At 45.1% G+C, this 23,477-nt stretch overlaps 1 protein-coding gene across 2 annotated transcripts in view; it reads right to left on the bottom strand.

Moving 5' to 3' along the window:
- Positions 1–1,643: 1,643 nt before the first annotated feature.
- The window catches only part of SV2B (synaptic vesicle glycoprotein 2B), a 91,958-nt gene continuing 70,124 nt past the window's right edge, over positions 1,644–23,477 (bottom strand). The window contains exons 8-13 of one of the 2 annotated variants that reach the window (XM_037053683.1): positions 23,234–23,322; positions 20,475–20,639; positions 12,951–13,084; positions 10,672–10,872; positions 6,894–7,053; positions 1,644–4,648 (exon numbers count right to left, since the gene is read on the bottom strand). In XM_037053683.1, coding sequence (XP_036909578.1) covers positions 4,465–4,648; positions 6,894–7,053; positions 10,672–10,872; positions 12,951–13,084; positions 20,475–20,639; positions 23,234–23,322 — 933 coding nt within the window. In that variant the 3' untranslated portion in view covers positions 1,644–4,464. The remainder of the gene's footprint in view (positions 4,649–6,893; positions 7,054–10,671; positions 10,873–12,950; positions 13,085–20,474; positions 20,640–23,233; positions 23,323–23,477) is intronic. The other variant, XM_037053682.1, reaches the window with a different exon arrangement.

The following is a 23,477-nucleotide window of genomic DNA, read 5'->3' as shown; positions in this document are numbered from 1 at the left end:
CAGGACGACCCACAAACACCCTCTTCCTGCCTCCGCGTCACAACCTCAGTCCTGCCGCACGTCTCAGCCATGTGCTCCCTGTGTTCTGACTGCAGATCTGCAGCTTACAGTTCGCCCGTGCCCCTGTGAACTACACAGAGCGCAGGTTGCTGAAGATGACCCTTATGGAAAATCATTCGGATAAATACCTCTAAATGAGCTGTTAGCAATCTACTCCAAACATTCATTAAAGTGGGCATTTCTTGACTCACCCAGACTGAACTCCAAACTGGAAAAAAAAAAAGGCTAAATCATAACACACATGTCGAAGAGGTAGAGTTTCATCACCTTTGAATATATTTGACATGGAAAGGATTTGTTTTGTAATTATTTGTGAGAAGCACTTTCATGAGTAAGAGTTATTCATAAGTGTCCATCGACTGCTTACTTCTTGTTTTTCTGAGCATTTTTAAGCAATCCTTTGTGATACAGTCCAAAGTCTAATTTTCCCATAATGCCATTTTCACTCGCCTTTGTTCCTACCCAACTGAAATCATACATGCTGACTTAGAGAAATCTGAATTCCCAGGATTATCTATGTATGTGAGAATTAGAGGGGGCATGACAGTTGGTTTTGAGTGGTATGCTCTTCTGAGCCATGGTCATTGTGAATAAGGCCACCACATGAACTTTGGCAGAAGATACCTCCTAAAGACCTTTGCTTTCCAAAGGAATAGACATTTCTGGTATCTAAAATATGATATTTTAAGCCACCAGGACCAGAGGTAAATGAAAAGCTAGGCTTGCATTTTCAGGTGAGATGCTCATTCCTGGGTTCACACCTTGAACGTTCTGAGGGTAGGGAATGTGTTATGGGCCTGCCAAGTAGGTGCCTTGTCCACTTTATAATTAGCACTGTCTATAATGACTCGTATTTCTCCATTTAACCTCTGTGAATAGCTCTGGCCTTGGTTTCAGTTCATCTTTCACCTTTCTGGAAACCTCACTGCTGGTGCAAAGGTCATGCATCTAAATTTCCCCACCATGCCTCCGCAAATAAAACACAGTGGCCGTTCAGCGTGTCTTGGAGGCAAAGGCTCTGTGTGATTTATCCTCAAATTGTTCTTAGGGCTGTGAGTAAACACACCACTACCCACAGAAGCACGAAGCTTCAGTCCACTTGGAAAGAAAACCACTTAGAAGCAGGGACCTAATCCAGCACAAGACGTGTGGTAGCCATTCTGAAAACACGTGTTGAATGAGGTCTAAGTGGGCCCGTCGAATGAATGGATACTGATTTTTCTGGCCCTTCCATTTACTTTAGGTCAACCAATCAAGTAACGTTTCAATGACTGGCCTCAGGAAGTGGAAGGCGAGGGTTGGTCACATTGTCCCATTCCCCAAAGACTCTGTGGATGGCCCTGCAGCAGGGTATCAGTGACTGACAAATCAGCTCAGAATTACAGAGAGAGCATGAGCCTTGTAACCCACTCCTATTGCTACGCCCCACCTTGGACCCATCATTTAACTTTCCCAGGTCCCTCTATGCAAAATAAAATTAAAGGAAATGATTCTCGATGCTCCTCCTAGCTGATTAGATCAATGTAGGAAACCGGAAGAGACCTTAGCATCTGAAAATAATCTCTAGCCTCAGTTCTTCAAGGTTTGTTTACAATCATTTTTATTATTGTTTAATGAACCAACACAAGGTACCAGGAGACCCTAGGAACAGGGTGACTTGTAACATGACCTGGGGGCTCATGTGAGAAAGACTTCACAAATTGACACACCCCTTTCACCAATTATTTTCAATAAAATGAAAGATGGAAAATCGGCATCAGAAAAGGACACAATACAGTTCAGACTGTTAAAAGTAACTACTCCCAAACTGGACGTTATAAAATACATCGTGAACTGTGAGCAGATTCACTCACTGAGGGAGAACCTCATTCCTTCACTTTTCCACAGATGCCATTGGGAGTTTCTCCGGTTAGGACGCAAAATGAAAAAGAAGCGGATGGCCAGGAAGGCTGTACATTACACCCCTCAATGTCCTGCCACTGAGGCGCTATTTAAAGAAGCATTTATCTCAACAGGAGTGGCAGCATTTGAGAAGTGGGCACGTCCCCGCGCCAGAGAGCCCTCCGTGGGGAAAGCCTACAGACCACAGGTGAGGTGGGAATTGCCCTTGGTTGTGTCGGTGGGTGGTACAACAAGCCAGGAAGATAACACGTAAGTTAGCACTTGGAAATCAAAAGGAGTTTACCCCGCCCCCCAAACTATTGTAGCCACTCCAACACTAAAACAAAAATTAATCATGTTTTGGATTTGCAAGATCCACCTTCGCTAGATATACAGACTCTAACTGCCTTGCCAATTTCTTATGGGATAGCTGCTCTTTGAACCAATGCTGTAAGGGACGTAGTCATCCCAGGTTCACACGGCTCTCTTGTGTGAACCAGCCACTATATTTCGCATCTTAAGACTGTGGTACGTATATTACAGCTATATTACAGTGGGTCTCTCATCACTGACATGGCGTTTCTGTTAGGTCGCTTCTGTAAAGCACTGGGAAAACATTAATATACGATGGTCTATTTATGTATTGGGGAGTATCAGGATGTCAAATCTGAGTAGATGTGTCTTCGATGTACAGGGGAAAAGGGGGTGAATAAAGAGATGAGAGACAAGAGAAGCAGAGTAAACATGTGAACCGTTAAAACTGATCTCAACTTGAGGGTAGAAAGGTGTCACAGAATTTACTCTTTCCCCCCTCTGCCTATTACTCCAGGGAACAACAGAAAGATGGCCTGAAGCTGCGATGGGACCTAAGCATTTCTCCAAAATGGAGAAGACACTCAGCAAAGCCATCATTATTCTGTTTTTGATTTCGGAGACTTCTGGTACGAGCAGCGTGGCACCTTTCCGCACTGAGAGGGCCGCTTACCAGCTCAAAGCCTGTGTTCTCACAGGCTGACGGTCACCTGGATGAGGCAAGTTCACTGCCAATGTCACACGTTCACAGCTCTCTGTCCCATCCATGCAGAACAGTTCTGACAGATAAAGTGTTGATCCTGGTCTACGTAGTGAAGACTTCAGCCTGTAGCTGACCCTTGCCAAAGGAGTTTGTCCAAGGTTCCACCGCCCATCCCCAACTCATGTTCCGAACTGGACCTCAGGAAAAAGTCTTCTTAGAGCACTCAAGGAAAACATATGTGGCATCCTTGAGACTCCCTACTCCCTTGTCAACAATATCTGTTTCCAAAATCCTGAACCGAGACCCATAGCATAGATTTTTCATGGGACCTGACCATTATAACAAATCTGGGTTGTGTTTTGCTGCCAAAAGGAACAGGAAGAATGTCCACTTTGAAGAACTGCGGCTACGCTTCCCCACCCCTCCCTCCATCCCACACGTTGTCCACCCTGTTTGATTCTCACCTACAAAGACAGTGCCAGAGGCTACCGGACACTTCTCGGGTTGTTTCGGGGCAAGCAGCAAAGTCAAATGCCAGTACTGCAGCCAGTGGAGCTGGGGTTTCTCAAGTGACCTGTGTAAGAGGGGAAAGCTCCCCACCTACATGAAGAGCAGTGCCTGGATTAAATGGACTGCACAACAGGGGCCTGCTGAGTGCCTCCTCCCCCAGCAAGTTAAATGGCTATAGGAAATTGTGCTTGCATTTCATTCGATCAGACCCAGTTTCCCGGGGCCTCAAACACCAAGTCCTCCCGAAATATGGCTATAACGCTGGCAAAGATTTGCAGACCCTATTTCTGCAAATTAAACCCCAATACAGCTATGTACACAGTTAGTTTACAGAATAACTACCCCACTAAGTTTCACTGAATAGATCAAAATAGGAATAATTATCATTCTTAAATTTTATCATCTAATCATCCTGAAAAGCTCAGGACACTTGCTGGGAGGATAGGAGGTTGCTATAGATAACGCACAGATATTTGGTTTTCTATATCAGAGTATCTTCGCCGCTATTGGGCCAATTTTCAAATGGAAAATGTGATAGGTGATTTTTTCAAATGCAAAAATATATGTGTTTTATACTTTAAGCCCAACATTCATAGGATGACTCTAACTTCTCGTCAAGTCAATTTGGTAGGCCATTGGGCTCCGAGGACCTTTTTGAGAGAGCTTGAGTAAGTTCTTGCACCTCGCCCAGGGCAATGCACACTCCTTGCTCAGCATGTGCACCCACTGGAGGGGGTTAGTTCGCCTCCCCTGCCTTGGGCTGGGGAGACCTGAAACCAAGCACACAGCTCTCTGATTACTGGGGTGGCTCATGACCCCCCAGATCAGTCACCTGAGTTACAAACATCTTGAAGCCGACACGGGTCCTAAAACTACAGGTCACGAAATCAGTCTCTCCTCCGGTGCTATCCATAGTCCTCAGGACAGTGATAGAAGTGTGGACGCATGGAAGGTTCCTGGAAAAGGTTCTTCCAAGACTTCCTCTCCCCACAGGTGGCTCACATCAGGACCTGCTCTCGAGTCTCTGGCAGACGAAGAGCAATCAGGCCGCCCCCGACGAGAGAGGTGGCAGCCAGAAGGATGGGGACCACTTTGGTTATCCCAACGAAAGAAGCAAAGATGGTGTTTCCCAGGATGGCTCCAAATTTGCATAATCCATTGAGGATGCCAAAGGCGGTGGCCCTGTAAAAGAAGAGAGCATGTTCTGAAAGACGCCAACTAGGCTTTATGAGATGAGTAGGACTGGGTTCTTTCTCTTCGTTGTTGTGCGAGAACGTATGATGAAGGTGTGGGAGGATTTTTTTTTCTTAAATATAAAAGTAATACATTCTCATTTCAGTCAAATTAGAAAATAAAGACTAACCTGAAGGCGCAAAGATATATAACCTCACCACTGAAAAGCAAGCACCACTATTAACATTCTGGAGTATTCCCTTCAAACTTGTTTCTTTTCTTTCCAAATATATCCTTTTTTAACATTTCCACAAGTATTATTGGAGCTGGAGTATTATGAACTGCTGAGAGGATGAAGGATGATGCGGAAAGTGTAAACGTGCCCCCTACGCTTGACCCTCTTATAAATTAGACACTTACTGTCCCTAAATAGCATTCCACCAAGTGTAAGAACATATTTCCCAGACTCCTTTGCTGCTGCATATGAGCATGTGATTAAGTTTTGGCCAATGGGATATAAGTGGGGACTCCCAATAAACTTCCTTAGAGATGTCATGAGTGGGCTTTTCACCCTCTTCTCTTCCCTCCCTTTTCCTTCCATCCCAAGTCCTGGCGGGTACCTGGTGTCACCTTGGATCATGGCCGAGATCATGAAAAGAAGAATAAGACAGAAAGAGCCTGCAGTCACTGCTCTGGACGTTTACAGGAGAGGAAAATAAAATGTCTACCTCCCTAAGGCTACAGTTTGGGGGCGGGGGGCTTCTGTCACCCATGGCAGAACCTAACCCTAATTATTGTCCCTCAGTCCCACTTCCCAGGGGTAACTATTATTGACTCCATCTGTAGGCAGACACAATATTCCCACACTCTTCCTCCCCAACTGAAATAAAATGTTTCTTTTTCAGACCACAAGTTTATTAAGAATGTGGCTAAGTATTTATACTTTAAGTTCTTTTTTACATTTTCTTTTAGGTAACTGTACCACACTAGACCTTTACAATCACTAGCTGCCTTTCTAGTCTTTTGTTTTCAGAATATCCTTGAATGTTTTTACAATTTTCTCTTTTCCAAATAAGCTCCAGATTAATTTTTTCAAGTTCTTTGAGGTTGAGAGGAGGATTCACAAAATCTTGAATGGGGATTTTTAAGTTAGAAAAAATCTAAAGAAGATTTGACATTTTCCTAAGATTAAATCTTAGAATTCCATAAAGTATATCCTGACATATATTCAGGATATCTCTCAGTAAAGATTTATAGTTTTCTTCAATAAATGTTTCACCTTTCTCATCAGTTTAATTCCTAGATATTTGATGATTTCTGCTATTATTAAATGGATTTCAATTTTACTTTTAATTCTTTAAATATACTTTAAAGTCTATACATTACTCAGCTTGTTCTATTACTGACCACCTTACTAAGTTACTTTATTGTTTCTAGTATTTTCTTTAGTTAATTCTCTTGGGATTCTTACATGTAAAATCCCACCCCATGCTAATAACAATCACTTCTCTTCCTCTTATTTTTATTTCTGTAAAACTCAGGAGTCCTTTGGTTCAGGGGGTGGTATGCTGTGCTTTTCCATAGCAACCTATATCCCAGTAACTCTGCCACCAATCTGGGGCTTTTTTTTTTTTTGGCAGAATTTCATTTGCCGGCTTTCCACACCACTGCACAGTCCTTGTTGACCACCGGTTCCCTTTGTGTGCTGTTGTTAAAATTCCCATTTCTTCCTCTGGGAAGAGAAATAACTGCTAAGTAAAGGCTCTGCCCTGATACCTTTTAACAAGGTCTCTTCTCACATGGTTTCTGCAAAATACAATCAAACCCTGGGCAGCCCGTCACACTCGGCCAATGCCCCAGACCACCAAGCCACATCCACTCTGTCTCCATTCACCTCTCCCCAACCCTGTGTTTCCCTAGCTCTTCACCTTCTTACTTCATCCCCCATGCGAAGGCTTATTCTCACCTTTTTTGATTGCATGGTACATACGATATTGCCCTCTTATTTTCTCTGCTGGACATGGTTTACCCTCATCCTTCGCATCATGCCATTCACCGCATCCCAGTAAACCTTAGACTGCCCACTGGCAGGTCTGTGCCAGCTCCCACACGGAAGAAACTCAAAAGCCTAAGAGACACTTAGTCCACGGATCTCCAGGAAGATCAAGGTCCCCATGGTGCAAGATCTTAGAGCAGGTAGATTTCTAGCTCAGGTCCAAACGAGTCCCAGCGAGGAGCCCAGGGAAGAACTGACCTCTGGTTGGTAGGATACAGCTCCACCGTGATCACATCCAGAGCATTCCAGGCAGCGATGCTGGTCCCGCAGAAGAGGCACTGCCAGCCGATCATCGCGGACTCGCTGTTGCCAAAAAACAGGAAGAAGCAGCAGACCGCCGAGATCAGCATGGAGCCACCTGTGGAGGGAGGTCAAGGTCGGAAAGGAACATGAAGCCGTGCTGCAGGCAAGCCTGTTAGCCACAGGTCTTGCCCCATCTTCCGTCCTCACAGGTACACCTGAAGTAACAGGTTGCCACAGCAAAAGGTCCATCTCTCCACAGAGAGCACAGCTTGCACCCTCACGTGGTACCCGCCCATGGGATTAGAGCCCTCTGCGTGCGTCACATCACCAGAGTTAGCCTACGGGAAGAACGTCAAAATTGTCACTCTGTGTTCCCGGCCCGGAATAACTAGGGACAAGGCAGGGCTGCGGGCTACTTTACAGTCTATTATATGCCAGACATTCTTCTATAGGCTTGAGACATGTTCTTATACTAAAAAATGACAACAAAGTCCTCTTGTGGAACTTACATTCTAGTGACAACGTAACTGTAAATGGACCACAGAAGGCAAACCGGCTTATTCTCCATTTACACCCATCCCATCCCAAGCATCTGCCATTCTCAGCCCCACTCTGTGCCCCAAGAAGGTGAAAAAACAGCAGGTCTCAAACAACCAGCTGGGATTTCGGGCAAGAGTCTCCTCCAGGCATCAGGAGGCTGCAGGAGGGAGGACTTTGGGTTCACAAGAAGCCAGAGGGCTGGCCTGGCTTCACTAACAAGTGCCTCCTGGGCGCACCTCTGCTGGGAAACTCGCCCTCACACCTCGAGTGCCCAAAACTAGTGCTAAGCCCTGCTGGCCAGCTGGGAAATGGCAACTGTCCATCTCGACTGTGCTGTTTCTTAGAAGGGGCAGGGCTGTGACCAGGTAGTCTGGCAGCTTTTCCACACAGCCGGGAGAAAACTAGAACGAGGAGAGACGGGCATTGGCTAACCCATGTATCATCTGCATTCACGCACCCCCCAGATGGCCAGCTGTGGGGCCTGGCTTACGAGAAATGCTGACAAATGTTTGTTTTAGGACAAATAGCATCACCAAAGAAATCAAATGCTAGTCAGGGAACTGACCCTTCCACTACGTAAAGTCTTCCTCTTACAGGTCTCGCTGGCCCACTGTACTTCTGCTCTCATAACTCTGTTCCTCTTGTGACTGAGAAGTCTGAGTTCAAATCCCAGCCTTACCTGGGTGACCTTGAGGCAATCATTTAACCTCTCTGTGCTGAGTCGCTTTCCCCATTTGTAAAATGTGGATAAAAAATAGCACCGACTTCCCAGGGCTATTGCGAAGGTTAGATGTGTTAATATTTACAAAATGCTTGGAACACAGGCTGGCCTATACCAAGCACTTCATAGGTGTCAGTTAAAGGAAATTTCTAGTCTACGCCTGTCTCCCCCAGCAGGTCATTTGCTCCCTAAGCACAGGGATGCTGCCTGCCTCCATTACTACTGCGTTCCCATCACTGACTGCACGGCCCGGCAGCGTGGTAAGTGCTGCCTAAATAAATGTTTATTGCATGAATAAAGGAGGAGTAACAGCCTCATCAGAACTCCTCTTCCACTGTCAACAAGACACTGCTGCTGCCCAGAAAAGAGTGCAACGGAGTGGGCAGGACAGAGGACGCTCCGGCAGATGCAACGGTGGCATTCGTCTGGGGACCGTGGACGAGGCTGCTTCAGAACAGATCTCCCACACCCCGCCGAAACAGCTACTGAGCGCCCACTATTCGCTGTGCACCAAGGGGGCCACTTAGAATCTCACTAAAGACAGAGGGACTCAGAGAGGGCTCTCAACTGGCTTGCCATCTAGTTCTTAACAATCTGGAGCAGACACAAAATGCATGCGTTAGTAAAAGAGAGCTAGAGAATGATTGTATATTAGTTCTGGATATCCAATTTGGAGAGCGTGGCGTTGTTTGGCATTATGGAATTCAAGGGTACATGCACGGTGACGGGAGGGCTTCGGAGGTGAGGAAAGGATGTCCACTCCCTTCCCTGCCCTCCCTGCTTCCCGCGCCCAGACTTCCCGCTGGGCCCGCACCTGGGAAGCGGGCCATTCTCATTCAGATTCATGCCCACTTCATCCCTTGTACACATCTCTCTCCAAAGAACTTTCTCGGCTTCGCCAGCCCCTGACCACAGACTTCATTGTTAGACCCTGGAACTCAGAAAGGCCAGTGACAGAAAGGCCAAGTGTCGCGGGTCTGCTCTCGCACACCTTATCTCATGGGAGCCGGCAGAGGTGTTCCTTGTGACAATCATGAAACAGAAGCTCAGACAAGGAAAGGAAGGGGTGCAGACTCGTGAGGCGAATGTTGGCCCAGATGGCCACCCGACTCCTCGCCGCAGCCTCGTACACAGCGCCGTCCTGTAGCACCATCGGCTAGAAAGCTGGGTGCTTCAGACTGATCTAGGAAAGAGGCCATTTCAAGGGCTCTGGCCAAATTCAGCAGCACTGTTAAGTGGCAGCAGGGTGGTAGGCAAGGGGCTGGGCACTGGTTTACAGGCGTCAACAAGCCACTGCCTTCCCAGCCCCCCACGCCGTGGGCTTCAGGTCTGACCGGGGCACTGCCTCTCACGGAGGACCCTGCTCAGTCCGCCATGCCTAAGAGATGACACCATCCCCACCGTAAGGTAAAAAGCTAACATCACAAGCATTTCTTGTGCTTGCCATTCTGAATATTCATGATGCTATTTATAATAATAATTTTCAACAGGAACCCAACACCGGGAAAAAACTGCCTTCCCATGGAGACCTGGCCGAGTTTCTGTTCCCCGATAAAATGACTATGTGATTTATTCTGTTTCCCTTTGGGCTTCATTGCTAGGAATCTTGGAATTAATTTTACTGAGCAACTATACCCCTAGGTCAGATCTTATGGCACGTTTATTAGTGTGTTGTCTGCTTCCCTACCCCTGGCCCTGACTCACATTCTATTAGACATTTTCTCTGGCCCTGGGTGTATACATTTTGTTTCCTATTCACTGTGGGTGGCATAAGTTTCTATAATAAACCACTCCATATCCTGGCAAAGTAAAGCAAGACGCACACAAATATAGCTACCTTTTTTGAGAACCTGCAATGCACCAAGTACTACAAGATGCTTTGAACATATCACATGCAAATCTCAAAAAAAAAAAACCCCACCAGCTAGTTAGGGGTATCCCTGTCTTATAGATAAGAAAACTGAGCCCAGGGAAAGTGAAAGGTCATGTTCAAAGTCAAACAGCCTGTAGGCAATAGAATTCCTATGCAAGTCCTGTCGGACTCCCAAGCCCGAAGTATTACCACTATTAAATAATCTGCAACATTTAAAAATCAGCAGATAAAACCAATGCTCATTTAAGAAAGAGCATTTTATATATTTTTCTGGAAATAGCCTTAAAAAGAAAGCACGTAGAGTGGATATATTTACTACCCCTACCAAAGGGCTAATAAAATAAGTGACTGTCACAGACTTGTTCGGTCAGGAAATGAAGACCAGCCAGTGTCCTGAACTAGGACAGAGGCCTCAGACCACCTCCACGGGGCCCTGGGACCTGGTCGACGTGCCTCCTTGACTCCACGCCAGCAGAGTCCATCTCACCTGTGCAGTTTCCTGGGCCAGATTTCTTTAAGGAACTGAAAAACTCCACTGAACACTTTAAGTCGCCGCCTCGGCCCCCTGGAGAACAGTGGCGGCATCCCTGGCGACTCACCGATCATCTTGAGCCTCCCCACTCTATCCATGAGCAGGGCCGAGACGATGTTCCCAGGCAACACGGACAGGCTGCCCAGGAAGCTGACGAGGTAAATCAGGAAGTCGTTGTCCTGCTCGAAGTCCATGTGACAGCCCTCCTTCTGCTCCAGAAACGTCGAGTTGATAAAGCGACAGTTGATGAACTTATGCTGGTAGAGGTCTGGGGAGAGAAGGAAACCTCGGGTTCATGGAAAAGTGGAGGGGGAGTTGAGGGGCATCAGGCAGAGCCGGGATGCACTTAGGCCCCTTCCAGGGGCAGGCTGCACCAGCCCCTGGCAATCGGAGCTTCTCCAAGTCAATGCAGCATTTACCCAAGGGATGAGGCGAGAAACCTCTACCGATGTAATGACCTGTTCTGCTTCTGACCAGCGAGGGAAAAGGAAACATTCACTGACAGGCTTGTTCAAATGCACCATCTCTCAAGCCACATACCAGTCCTCCCAGGCTACCCAGCTTAGAGATGCTGAAGACAGAAGAATTAGTCAAAGATTGAGTCAAACACTCCAGAGCCCACACAGAATCCTGAACATTCTTCAAAATAGAAATAATTGGGCCAGGGGCTTTCAGGGCAGGGATGCAGGGCGCCAGAGCAGGGGAGATGAACAGGGGAGCACAGAGGATTTTTTTAGAAGAGCAAAAATACTCTTTAAGATCTATAATGGTGGACACACTATACATCTGTCCAAGCCAGTGCACAGAACCAAGTGTGTGATGTATAACACCAAACACACAGGGTAAAACACGGAGAGTGAACCCTGATATAAACTATGGACTTTCGGTGACAACGATGTGTCAGTGTAGGTTTATTGATTGTAACAAATGTGCCACTCTGGTGGGGACGTTGACACGGGGGAGGAAAACTATGGGGGTGGAGGTTTATGGGCACCTCTACCTTCCTTCTAATTCTGCTGTAAATCGAAAACTTCTCTTTTTAAAAAGTCTTAAAAAATAGAAACCATTTGCTTTGGAATCAGTTCTAGGTCTTCAAACACCTTCTAAACCAGCTGTTGTGGCAGAAGTAACATTAAATAGGCCCCCAGGAAACCCGGGTTGGGGGCACTGACCTTCTTCAACCACCCTGAGCCTCCACCCACAAAATCGGAGGAGTACCCCAATTATCTCCATGGCTTCCCAGCTCTGACTTCTCAGGACTACAACTGTTTGCCGACGAAGAAGCATCATTGAAACTTGAAAGAAGAAACGATATGCCAGGTTTCCATGATAAATAGGAATGCACAGAATTATCGTTATTTTGTTTTTAAGCTCTGGCTTAAAAAAATTATTTAGGAAGGCTAAGTCCCATGGTATGATCATTCAGAGACAAAGATATGTGGAGACCAGCTGTTGAGCCTTTGAAGCTGACAGCATGGAAGAAAAAGATGTTACACAACCATCCCTCGGTGCCCATGCCAGGGAGAAAGCGCCGATCTGGACCCAGGGCCTGTATTCCCCGGGCAAAGATCACAGACTTCGGAGCCAACCTGCTGAGAAATGAATCCAAGCTCCATCAACTTGTTAGATGTGGCCTTGGGCAAGAGACTTCAGCCCCAGTTTTCCATAGCTGTAAGAGGGAGCTATCGGGACAGTCTCACTTAAGACGATGGAGGTGAAACCGCTGGGGATACTCAAGTTAGTTTCCTTATATCCCGAGCTACCTGGTATGGTATTAACATATGACAAGAGTAGTAGGAATAACAAGGAGTGAGGAACGGGTGAGGTTTTGTGATTTTTTTAATCCTGGATATCATAAACAGTGTGATTTAAAAATGTTCTGATCCTTTCACTTCACGCAGAAAGCTTGAAAACGTGTCATCTTTCTCTTTTCATTTACTGCTGTGATACCACGCGTCTTGCATGTTGCAAGTTTCAGATGAGGCAAGGCCTGCAAGAAAGCACTTTGTGGGTGACACACAGCCCTCCTAGAATGGCATCCAACTGTGTCATACTTCGCTCTAAGGGGCATTCATATAGAGTATCAGTCTCACTGAGATCAGGACACGCACCCCAGACTTTTGCTTCCTTTAGAAGTGTCAGAACTGGGGTCTGGGTAAGTTAAATGCTTTGGTGAAGACTGTGCAACTCACCTGTGCATACCCACGGCGGCGAGAACCCACCCTAACGCTCAGCACTTCTCTCTGTGAATATTTTACTGCTCCTAAAGCTTATGGCTGAGTATTGTGGTTCTTCGACGAGATTAGTCCCCTCCTGACAGTCTCCCCACTCTGTTCGTGTTCTTACCTGTGTTATAAAAGATGGTAGATTCAATGGTGCAGTTTTTGAAATAGGTATCAGTGGATGTAACGTCTTCAAAATAGCACTCGTCAAAGAACGTGTCTTCAAAGAGAACATGTTTAAAGTACATCTTTGTGAACCTGTGGAAAAGATGTTGGTGCCTGAGTGATCCATCCAAGAAAAAAGGAGGCTTGAGAGCAAAATGAAACACAGAGAAAGGCAGAAAAAGGAGAACCACAGACCAAAATGTACTGCAATGCTCTTTTTGACCTGGACTAGTTCCCCATTTCTGAGCTGCTGGTTTTGTCAATGAGGAAGGCTTCAGAAGCCTGGAAGTCGGTTTCCAGCGCAGGTGCACTGTGCGTCAGCCTGGTGGTCCCCAAGTGCAGGCCGTGGACCTTCTGCTTTGGAATCATAGGAAGGTGAACACAGTGAAATAAAAACATTGATAGCATCTCACTTTATGAGGAGTTTTAAACACCTGCAGGCCCCTCAGCTGGTCTTAGTAAGTTTAAAAGCAATAGATTTGAGAGAATCTTCATTTTTAAAATAGCCCCAACAGAGATGTGTGGAAATAGGCCCTTCCATTCATATCATTCATAGAATATAATTGGCGCAGCCTGGAAAAAATTTTGGAAAGCAAAATTTTGCAAAAATTTTTCAGGGCAGAATNGGTGGTCCCCAAGTGCAGGCCGTGGACCTTCTGCTTTGGAATCATAGGAAGGTGAACACAGTGAAATAAAAACATTGATAGCATCTCACTTTATGAGGAGTTTTAAACACCTGCAGGCCCCTCAGCTGGTCTTAGTAAGTTTAAAAGCAATAGATTTGAGAGAATCTTCATTTTTAAAGTAGCCCCAACAGAGATGTGTGGAAATAGGCCCTTCCATTCACATCATTAATAGAATATAATTGGCACAGCCTGGAAAAAATTTTGGAAAGCAAAATTTTGCAAAAATTTTTCAGGGCAGAATCCCTCCGACTCAAGAATAATCACCTCTAATCATTTATCCTGCAGGTACTTGCTCATACATTCAAAGAGATACATTGGCTGATATTCACTGCCTCATGTCTTATGACAAGAAGTGACTATACAATAGATGAGAAGTAGATAGACAGATACCATACAGTGGAACGTCACACGGCCAATTAGAGTTATTAGGTAGATCTCTATGTCTCAACATGGAACAACCTTCAAGATGGATTATTAACCAAAAAATATCAAGTGCAGCGTAGTGTTCCCAGCACGTGACCTTTCCTGGGGGAAGACAGGATATGACCCACGTGCATCCGAATGCAGGGGCCACATCTGGAAAGTCACACAAGGAACCGGGGGATGCTATGGCCCTGGGGAGGTGCAACTGGGCTTAAGAATGAAATAAACCTGCCCTGGCTGGCATGGCTCAGTGGACTGTGTGCCGACCTGTGAACCGAAAGGTCACCGGTTTGCTTCCCAGTCAGGGCACATGCCTGGGTTGCAGGCCGTATCCCTAGTACGGGGTGTGCTAGAGGCAACCACACATTGAGTTTCACTCCCTCTCTTTCTCCCTCCCTTCCCCATCTCTCTAAAATAAATAAATACAATCTTTAAAAAAAGAAAAGAAATAAACTTAATTTGTCCTTTGCACCCAGTGTATGCATTACTTTCCCCCTTAAACATAAAACATTTCATGGGAGGAGGCACCTGGGTGACTACAAGGGACAGCCACAATTGGGAACCCATGTGACACTCCAACTCCAGCATCAACTGAAGAGGAAAGAACAACATTGCATATNGGGGTGTGCTAGAGGCAACCACACATTGAGTTTCACTCCCTCTCTTTCTCCCTCCCTTCCCCATCTCTCTAAAATAAATAAATACAATCTTTAAAAAAAAAGAAAAGAAATTAACTTAATTTGTCCTTTGCACCCAGTGTATGCATTACTTTTCCCCCTAAACATAAAACATTTCATGGGAGGAGGCACCTGGGTGACTACAAGGGGCAGCCACAATTGGGAACCAGTGTGACACTCCAACTCCAGCATCAACTGAAGAGGAAAGAACAACATTGCATATAAAAAGCACTTGAGAAACGTTGACAACACCTCCCATTGGTTATATGCCCTGAGCTCAGCCAAATTTGTAATCTAGACAGCTTTGGATGTGTTTTCCGACATGAACAGTTACAACCCGTCATTTAACCCATGATTGACCATTCGTCTATGTATTTCCGTGTTGGGTCTTCAGCAAACATCGAACACAGTACAAGGTGCTGGGAATACAGAGAGGAACGACATGGGCCCTGCTCTCAAGTCGCACTGGGAAGGAAATCGAACAGGCAGCCGTAAGGCAGTGGGAGTCATGGTGACAGAAGTGGCACAGGTGCTGAGAGAGTCATCGTTCCTTCTCAGGGACACCAGATACTTCGGTCCAAGACCATACACAGGGCCAGCTCCCTCACCCTTCAGGCTGTGTGGCAGTCTGCTCAGAGACCTGACCAGAGCCACTTCCCAGTAGCTTTTGGAAAAAGAGCTCCCACCCAGAAAAAGAACTGGGCAAGTACTTCCCAGAGGTGCCCAGACCACCTGCACCAGACTAACACAGAGGCTACTACGGATGAGGCGGTTCCCTACTGCCCTCTCCTGAACAAGAATCCCCAGAGTCCGATGCCAGCTGAGTACACTTGAAAAAAATATGAGAGCCATTAAGCCCTGGCTGGTGTAGCTCAGTGGATTGAGCGCTGGCCTGCGAATCAAAGGATCATGGTTCAATTCCCAGTCAGGGCACATGCCTGGGTTGCAGGCCAGTTCACAACAGGGGACACACGAGAGGCAACCGTACATTGATATTTCTCTCCCTCTCTCCTTCCCTTCCCCTCTAAAGATAAATAAATAAAATCTTAAAAAAATATAAGAGCCATTGATCTAGAAAGCCAGATTATTTTGGGTAATTTTTGTTAGGGTCGAACTTATTGCAGACATTAAAAGAGAGACTTCCGAAAGCTGGTATTGAACTCCTCGGATTTCTGCGGAAAAACTAATTAGCTGCCTTTTGTTACAGGAAGAGGCCTCTGGTTTCAAAATAAATGTAACTTGTACGCTGGATGTGTTTACTCAGGAAAGCTATTTCTAAAGATTGTCCTAGGTCTCTGCCTTTCTTAATATATCTTCCTCCTTAATATAGCAATAGGCTGCTGATGTGGCCTTCTGTGATATTTTAATATCCCGGCAAAAGTGGGTAGAAAGCAGTGCCATAAATCACAATGCAGGCAGACCTTAAAACTTATCTCCAAGTGAATTATATAAAAAGCCTAATTTATAAGAAAAGAGATAAAAGGAGAGAGGGCCAAGGTCTATTTTATGTGTCTGTATATAAATCATCTCTTCCAATCTCTAAATTACATACTGAACTGGTCCAAGAATTTTCATTCGGGACACTTCAAAGATCGGAAAAAAAGTTAGCAAAAGTATCAGGTGGAACTTTTCTTGTAAGGAAACTGAAGCCATTGACATTCCAGAGTCTATGGCAGAATTATTATTATAAACATTAAACTTCTGTTACCCTTCGGCCCAGTGCTCGTCCACCAAATGATCTCAACTATGCCAAAAGTCACATCAATTTAGTCACTTCGATGGCATCACCCTCGAGAAACTTAGTCTAATTAAAGAAATAAACAAGAAAACGAACCGTTATGATTTAGTGATAATTACCAAGATAGGAGTATGCTATAAAGTTACTTCAAAATCGGCATATGTGATTCGGTTGGGAAAAATACGAAATGACTGATTCCGAAGGACAAAAATAAAAGAGCGTTCCCTTAACTGTATAAAGGATGCCAACCAAAAATAGAGTAGATGTTATACTTAAGGTGAAACACCATAAGAACCCCACTGAAGCCAGGATTCTCGTTAGCACTGCTTCTATCCATCCCTGAACTTGACATGAACAAGGCAATACAAGAAGAAGCAAAAAGAATAAAATTACAACCCTAAGAAAGGAAGAGATAAAACTAAGTAGAGAGAAGTGTAATGTTTAATGATTGGAAGATTCTACAGCATAAAGATGTCCCTAAATGAATGCAGACATTCTACGTAATTCCAGTCAAAACCCCAACCAGCTGTTTATAATGGAATTTTAGAAGTTGACCCTGAAATTCATGTGGGGGCAACACTAGCCAAGAAAAATGTTAATCACTAGGTGGAAGAATCGAATTCTCCCAGAAATACAACCAAACAAAAATTTATGGCAAATAAGTCAGTGTGGTTTTAGTAAAAGAAAAGACAAACAAACCCATGGAACCAAAGCACAGAAGCCCAATAATACATGTAAAGAAATATGACATATGATAAAAGTATTATTGCATATCGTTAGAGAAAAGACAGGCAATTTCATAAGTGCTGTAGAGATGATTTGCTATTTGTATGGGAGGGGGAACCAAATTAGTTCCTGTCTTGTATACAGAGGCCACCTCCAAAAAAAATTAAGGACCTAAATGTCAAAAGGCAAGCTTAAAACATAGATTAAAAGCATAGAAACTGCCTTTATGACTTCGAATGTGAAAGATTTCTGACATAGAGCCAAAAGGCACAAACCTTAAAGGGAAAGGTGACAAATTTGGCATTTAAAAAAAAAACCTGCACGAGAAAGGATTCCATAAAGCAGAATTTAGAAAGGCAGTCACACACTGTCACAACCAAGGGGAGACTAAGGAGCTATGACTGTTCAGTGTGACATGGTGTCCCGGATGGGCTCCTGGGACAGAAGAAGGACCTGGGTAAAAACGAAAAACATCTGAACACAGTATGGACTGTAGTTAATGGTCATGCATTGCTGTTGGTTCATTAATTGTAACACATGTACCATAGTAACATAAGATGTTAATAATAAGGAAAACCTAGCTGTGGGGTAGATAAAAACTTTATGCACTATCTTCGCAATTCTTCTGTGAATCTGAAACTGTTCTGAAATTAAAAGTTCATTTTAAAAAAACAAACCACTGTCACAGAAAGTCCAAACACACAATTGACTATTGCTTTCTATGCCTCATTTTAAAGAACACCTTGCTAGAAACTATCCAAAATTCATCTGTTGAAACCTAACCCTCAATGTGATGGTGTTGGGAGGAAGGGCCTTTGGGAGGAGATTCAGTCATGAGGGTGGAGCCCTGGTCAATGGGATTAGTGCCCTCATAACAGAGGGCCCACAGAGAAGTGCCTTGAACTTGGACCTCCACCCTCCAAAACTGGGAGAAATAAATTTTTGTTTTGTGTAAGCCCCTCATCTGTGGAGTTTTTAGAGTAGCCCGAACAGAGTGAAACATCAAGCAAACTCATATGAAAATGATAATCCAATAAGTAAAAAAAGCGAGGCCCATGAACAGGCATGGACGTGGAAACCGGAATACCAAATACCCAATCCCTCCAGTCACAGCTACTTCCTCAGACCTAGAACCCAGAAGGTGCACATTGGCTCCCCAAGTCACGGCTCCCACCATTGGCTCTACTGTACTGAACCAGGCCCACGGCCGCCAGGAAAGTTCTTAGTGGTGCCCCACCAGAAGGAATTCTTAACAGTAACATTTCAGCCTCATGTGTGAAATCAACCACTTTTTTCTGAGGTGTGCGTTTGCCTTCTTTCCCTCTCTGCTCTCCCCGTGCCCCACTATAGATGCCATTCCTCATTTAGGATTTAAATCTTACAAATCTAGTTTTCACCCTGAGCTATTCACCCCCGGCCTTCAACTTACGAGAGCTTTTCCCCTACTTTCCACTGGCCCCTTGTCTTGTGTGGCGATTACTCCTTGCCATTCAAGCTTCTAACCCTGAGCAGAACACAGCAACTTCCCTTCGAGCTGTGAGGAAAATTCGGGATTATCACGTTCCTTCCTGAGTCCCAAGCCATCACAGACAGGAAGCAGGCACTTCTGCCCGCCGTCCAGGGAGGTTGAAATCCACTACACCCCCTTCTCCCATCCTAACCCTCGAAGAACCCATCCCTGCCAAGTAGGAAATTCTTCCTAAAGGGAGAGGGTGAGTTAGGAAGCTACTTAGCTAATGCATGCTCTGGGATGAAAAGCTATCCTGTTTTTAACTAACAACGAAAAAAGAAAAAGGCTGGCCTGACATTTTTGTTCAGGGTTTCAAATATGGACTGTTTCTTTTGTCTTTCTGGCATTTCCCCCCAAACTCAGAGTTCTGAAGCAAAAGCAGCGGGAGACACAGGGCCACCTGATAGCGTGAGATGCACCAGGAGGTGGCAGATGGCGCTTGGGGAGCAGGTCCAACTCATCTGTGTACTTTTGTTCCTTCCTGGGGTCCCCAAAGAGGCTGACATTTAGGTTTCGGTCTGATCGCATTTATTGACAAAATCTCTGGGTCAAGTCGGAAGCCGTTTTTACACAAAGGCATTTCCCCCCAAGTGCACCAGTCAATAAAGTAAATAACTTTTATCTAAATTTTACATCAGAGAAGCGTGGATAAAAATCAAGGAAGGGATACTGGTAACCAAGGGAAAACAACCCACCCAAGAGGAGGAAGATCAATTTAACTTTCCAAAGAGACTTGCGGGTTTTCAAAGATGGGGTGCTTTCTCGCTGAAGAACAGCAGGTGGCAGCATAACCCAGAAAAAGAAACCAGGCTTGTTTATTCCTTACTTCAGTTGCAAAGGTTCCTCATCTTCCAAGGAGAAAAACACCCTTTTTAGTCAACAGTTTGCTGTAGGAAAAAGTATGGGCTTCAAGTAGCTGTAGTGTTGGTATCCACTGGTTAAAAACCATATTTGTGAGCCCTGACTGGTGTGGCTCAGTCGGTTGGGGGTTGCCCCACAAAGCAAAAGGTTGCTGGTTCACTTCCCTGTCAGGCCTGTGCCTGAGTTGCGGAACAGATGCCCTGTTAGGGGCCTGTGATAGGCAATCAGTCGATGTTTTTCCCTCACGTCAATGTTCTTCTCTTTCTCCCTCCCTTCCTTTCTCTCTCAAATTAAATAAGTAATAATCTTTAACAAAAAAAAAGTTTTTAAATGCAGGCAAAACGTTTCTAAGACTTTACTCATCGTTCCCCCCAAAGACAACCCTATGGAGGAAGACAGGCCAGGCTGATCTGTCCTTGAAGGTGACATGGGGTAGAAGAATGACAGGAGACAGTGTCATGTTAGCCTTGGCCTAAAAAAGTGTCCAGAATCAAAGAAAAAGCTGGACAACTGGGCAGTGGGTTGGGGCGGGGACCTCGGCAGCACGTGCTCTGGGGCATTAAAGGGTCACAGCTCCTCGTGTATCTCCATGAAAGGTGTGAGTCGCTGGGAGGCTGGTCTGAGTGGCCCTCCACAACGCCTCCGTCCTTGGACGGATCAGCCACAGCCAGGAGACCAGGCATGATGGGAGGCCAGCCCAATACAGACAGAGCCACCAGGGGAATTACACTGTCTCTAGCAGCCATAAAAATAAGTTCTGCTGCTACCTACTGACTTCTTATCGTTCCCGTGGCTCTCCCCCAAGCACGGTCCCCAAGGCTTGTGACTCTAATCTAGGGAAGGTCCATGGTCTCTCACTTACTTATCATTCACCAGCTTCCCATGTTGGTGAATCTGATTTTCCATCGTGAAGTTGATCGTGGCGCCGTACACGTGCTCACCGAAAAACACCTTCATTTTGGACTTGTATTCTTCATCTTGAAAATACCGGATCATGTCGGGGAACCAAACTATCAGTCCATAGTAACTGGGAGAGAGAAGACAGAGCATTTGAGCTGCTGTATTCCTTCACGAGCAGAGTCTGCATTCCTGACTGGAGGTCGATAACACTCATTTTCAATGGGTTAATGTGGTTCAGTGTTAGAAAAACCTAATCATATAACACAGTCATATTAACAGATCTGAGGGGGGAAAATCATAGTCATCTCTATAGGCACAGAAAAAGCATTTGATGAAAAAACAACATTCATTTTTTTTTAGTTTTTTAATTTATTTACCTTTAGAGGGGAAGGGAAGGAGAGAAGGAGAGAAATATCAATGTATGGTTGCCTATTGTGAGTCCCCTGCCGGGAACTGGCCTGCAACCCAGGCATGTGCCCTGACTGGGAATCGAACCCCGATTGTGTGGTTCGCAGGCCCATGCTCAATCCACTGAGCTACGCCAGCCAGGGCACAACATTCATTTCTGATAAAAGTACCGATAGATTAGGAATTGGTGGACATTTGCTTAACATGTAAGAAAATACATATCGCAGCTCAAAAGGCAAAGTCTTACCAATGGGGACACATTAAAGACATTCCCACTAAGGTCAGAAATGAGACGAGGACACCCACTGTCACCACCACTACTGAACACTATTGCAGGTCTTAGCCAACTCAGTTAGACTAAGAGAAAAAACATAAAAACCTTAAAAAGCAAGAGGTAAAACTACCTCTATTTGTAGACAATATGATTTTATACCAGGAAAATTCAATATAACCAACTCAAAAAAAGGTCATTAAACATATTAAAAAAGATGCTCAATCCCACTCATAATAAGAAAAATGCAAATTGAAACTACTCTGTGTTACCATTTTCACCTACCAGATTGTCAACACCCCCAAATTTTGCCAAGACATCCTGGTGGTGAGGCTACAGGTAAACAGGTGTCTCTTACATTGCTAGGAAAAGGACAGAATCGTACAATAACATAGGGAGGATAATGGGTCCATGTCTAAAAAATTGCTTGTGGATTTACCTAATTTGAATCCATAATCCGTATCTAGGAATCTATTCCGCTGATGAACCCACACGGCACAAAGTTGCCTCAAACGCAGTTCCTCACTGTGGCACTGCCTGCAACAGCAAAGGTCTGAAAACTCCCCAAGAGTCTAGCAATAAATCCCTGGTTGAAAGAAGTGAGGTACTTTTCTGTGGAGTGTGGCGCACCTGTGCTATGCTGCTGTAAAATGAGAAAAACCTCCACTTATTCATGGGAGAGAGCACTGGAATATGTTATGGAGCTCAAAAAGCAGAGGCGACACTGTGTTCCTTTGAATAAGAAAATGAGGAAGAAATAGGTATCCGTATTCTTTTAAATTTGCAAAAATAAGCCCTGGGATGGTAAATAGGGAATAAAAGATGATTGCATGTAAGAGGCGATGGAGAATAGGTAGAGGTTGTTAGAGCTGAGTTCATTTTTCGGGTCCAGGGAGTGTGTCTGGTCACAGGTGGCTGGCAACAAAAGCAATATCACTGATGGGAATTTAAAATCTCCCTGAAAGTCCCTAGTTGTTGACAGTAACTTATTGAGCCCTTATGATGTGCCAGAAACGACTGCAGGCACGATTACATACAATTCAACCGCCTCATGCTTCTGTGAGGGGGCCCTGAAGCTTGCACAGAAAGGAGGGCCACATTATTTGGAGATGAGTGACGTGACTGAGGTGAGAGCCTGCCGTTTGGGAGAAGAGCCAGCTAATCCCTGATCATATTACATTTCATTTTCCCTATTACAGGGCTCATTATTGCAGAGTTTCCCCATTTTCCCTACTTAACATTCACAGTGGCGCTGATGGCTGCCTCCTCAGCCCTCACTCCTTGCTTCTCCTTTGGGAACAGACACTTTGCCTTCTGTCAACCCTCAAGAAAACTAACGAGACAGTCAGTGCAGAGGCAAATCCTGATGCGTCTAGAATTGCTGGGAAATCACATGCCTTTGCCAGCAATTACTTTAGTTGAGTAATTGTCCATTTTTTTCTTTTTGTGGCACACATAAACTAATTACTAAAATTCTGCGGCACACCCCAAAATATATTTTTTGCCAATCTGACAAAAAAATATAGGTATAATTTTGATTCGTTCACACTGGATGGCCATTGTTGTGTTGGCTGTTGTCTTTTTTTTTTTTTTAATTTGACATTCTGAGGAAAAAGAGGTCCATGTCCCTGACTAGATAGTCAGGGGTTGCACGTTTTTAAAACTTCTTGCCGCACACTGGGTGGAAATTGCTGGTGTAGCCCCGAGTGTGTAGCACACGTGTCCTGAGAACGGTTTCCTCACTGTTCAAAAGGGCGGCTCTGTAGGCAGTCCTTGCGACGGAATGCCGAGACAGGCACAGGCCTCTCGCACTCACAGTAAGAACCAGCCAGAGGCTGAAACTCCTCCTGCAGCCTGAGGAATTCTTGTTACAAGAGTAAAAAATTTCCTCGTGGCAGACACGCCTAGAATGGCTTGTCTGTTACTTGCAGCCCAAAGCATCCAATCTGATACTGACCCCATGAGTTGGAACCAATCATAATCCTCAATTTATAGAGGGGGGCCTGTGAAGCACAAGTTAGTGAACTTAAGTGAGAATTTACCTTAAAGCCATGGTGAACCAGACCACGGCCAGAATCAGCGTGTTCATCCGGTAGGGCCCCAGCACACAGTACAGCGCGTTATCCCAGACCTATGATCCACACGGGAGAAGGGCTGTTAAAGGACGCTCATTTCTCAGGTTTTTTAATGAGTTGTCTAGGACGTCATGGAGAGAATGGGCAACCATTCTCTCCCAGAAGTAGCACTTCTATTCCGAGGAAAGCCTTTTCTCTTCATACTGGCTGG

Source organism: Sturnira hondurensis, unplaced genomic scaffold, assembly GCF_014824575.4.
Source record: "Sturnira hondurensis isolate 20B ecotype Veracruz unplaced genomic scaffold, ASM1482457v3 Scaffold0007865, whole genome shotgun sequence".
In the NCBI taxonomy this organism is placed as follows: Eukaryota; Metazoa; Chordata; class Mammalia; order Chiroptera; family Phyllostomidae; genus Sturnira; species Sturnira hondurensis.
This window is presented reverse-complemented; position numbering and strand designations above follow the sequence as displayed.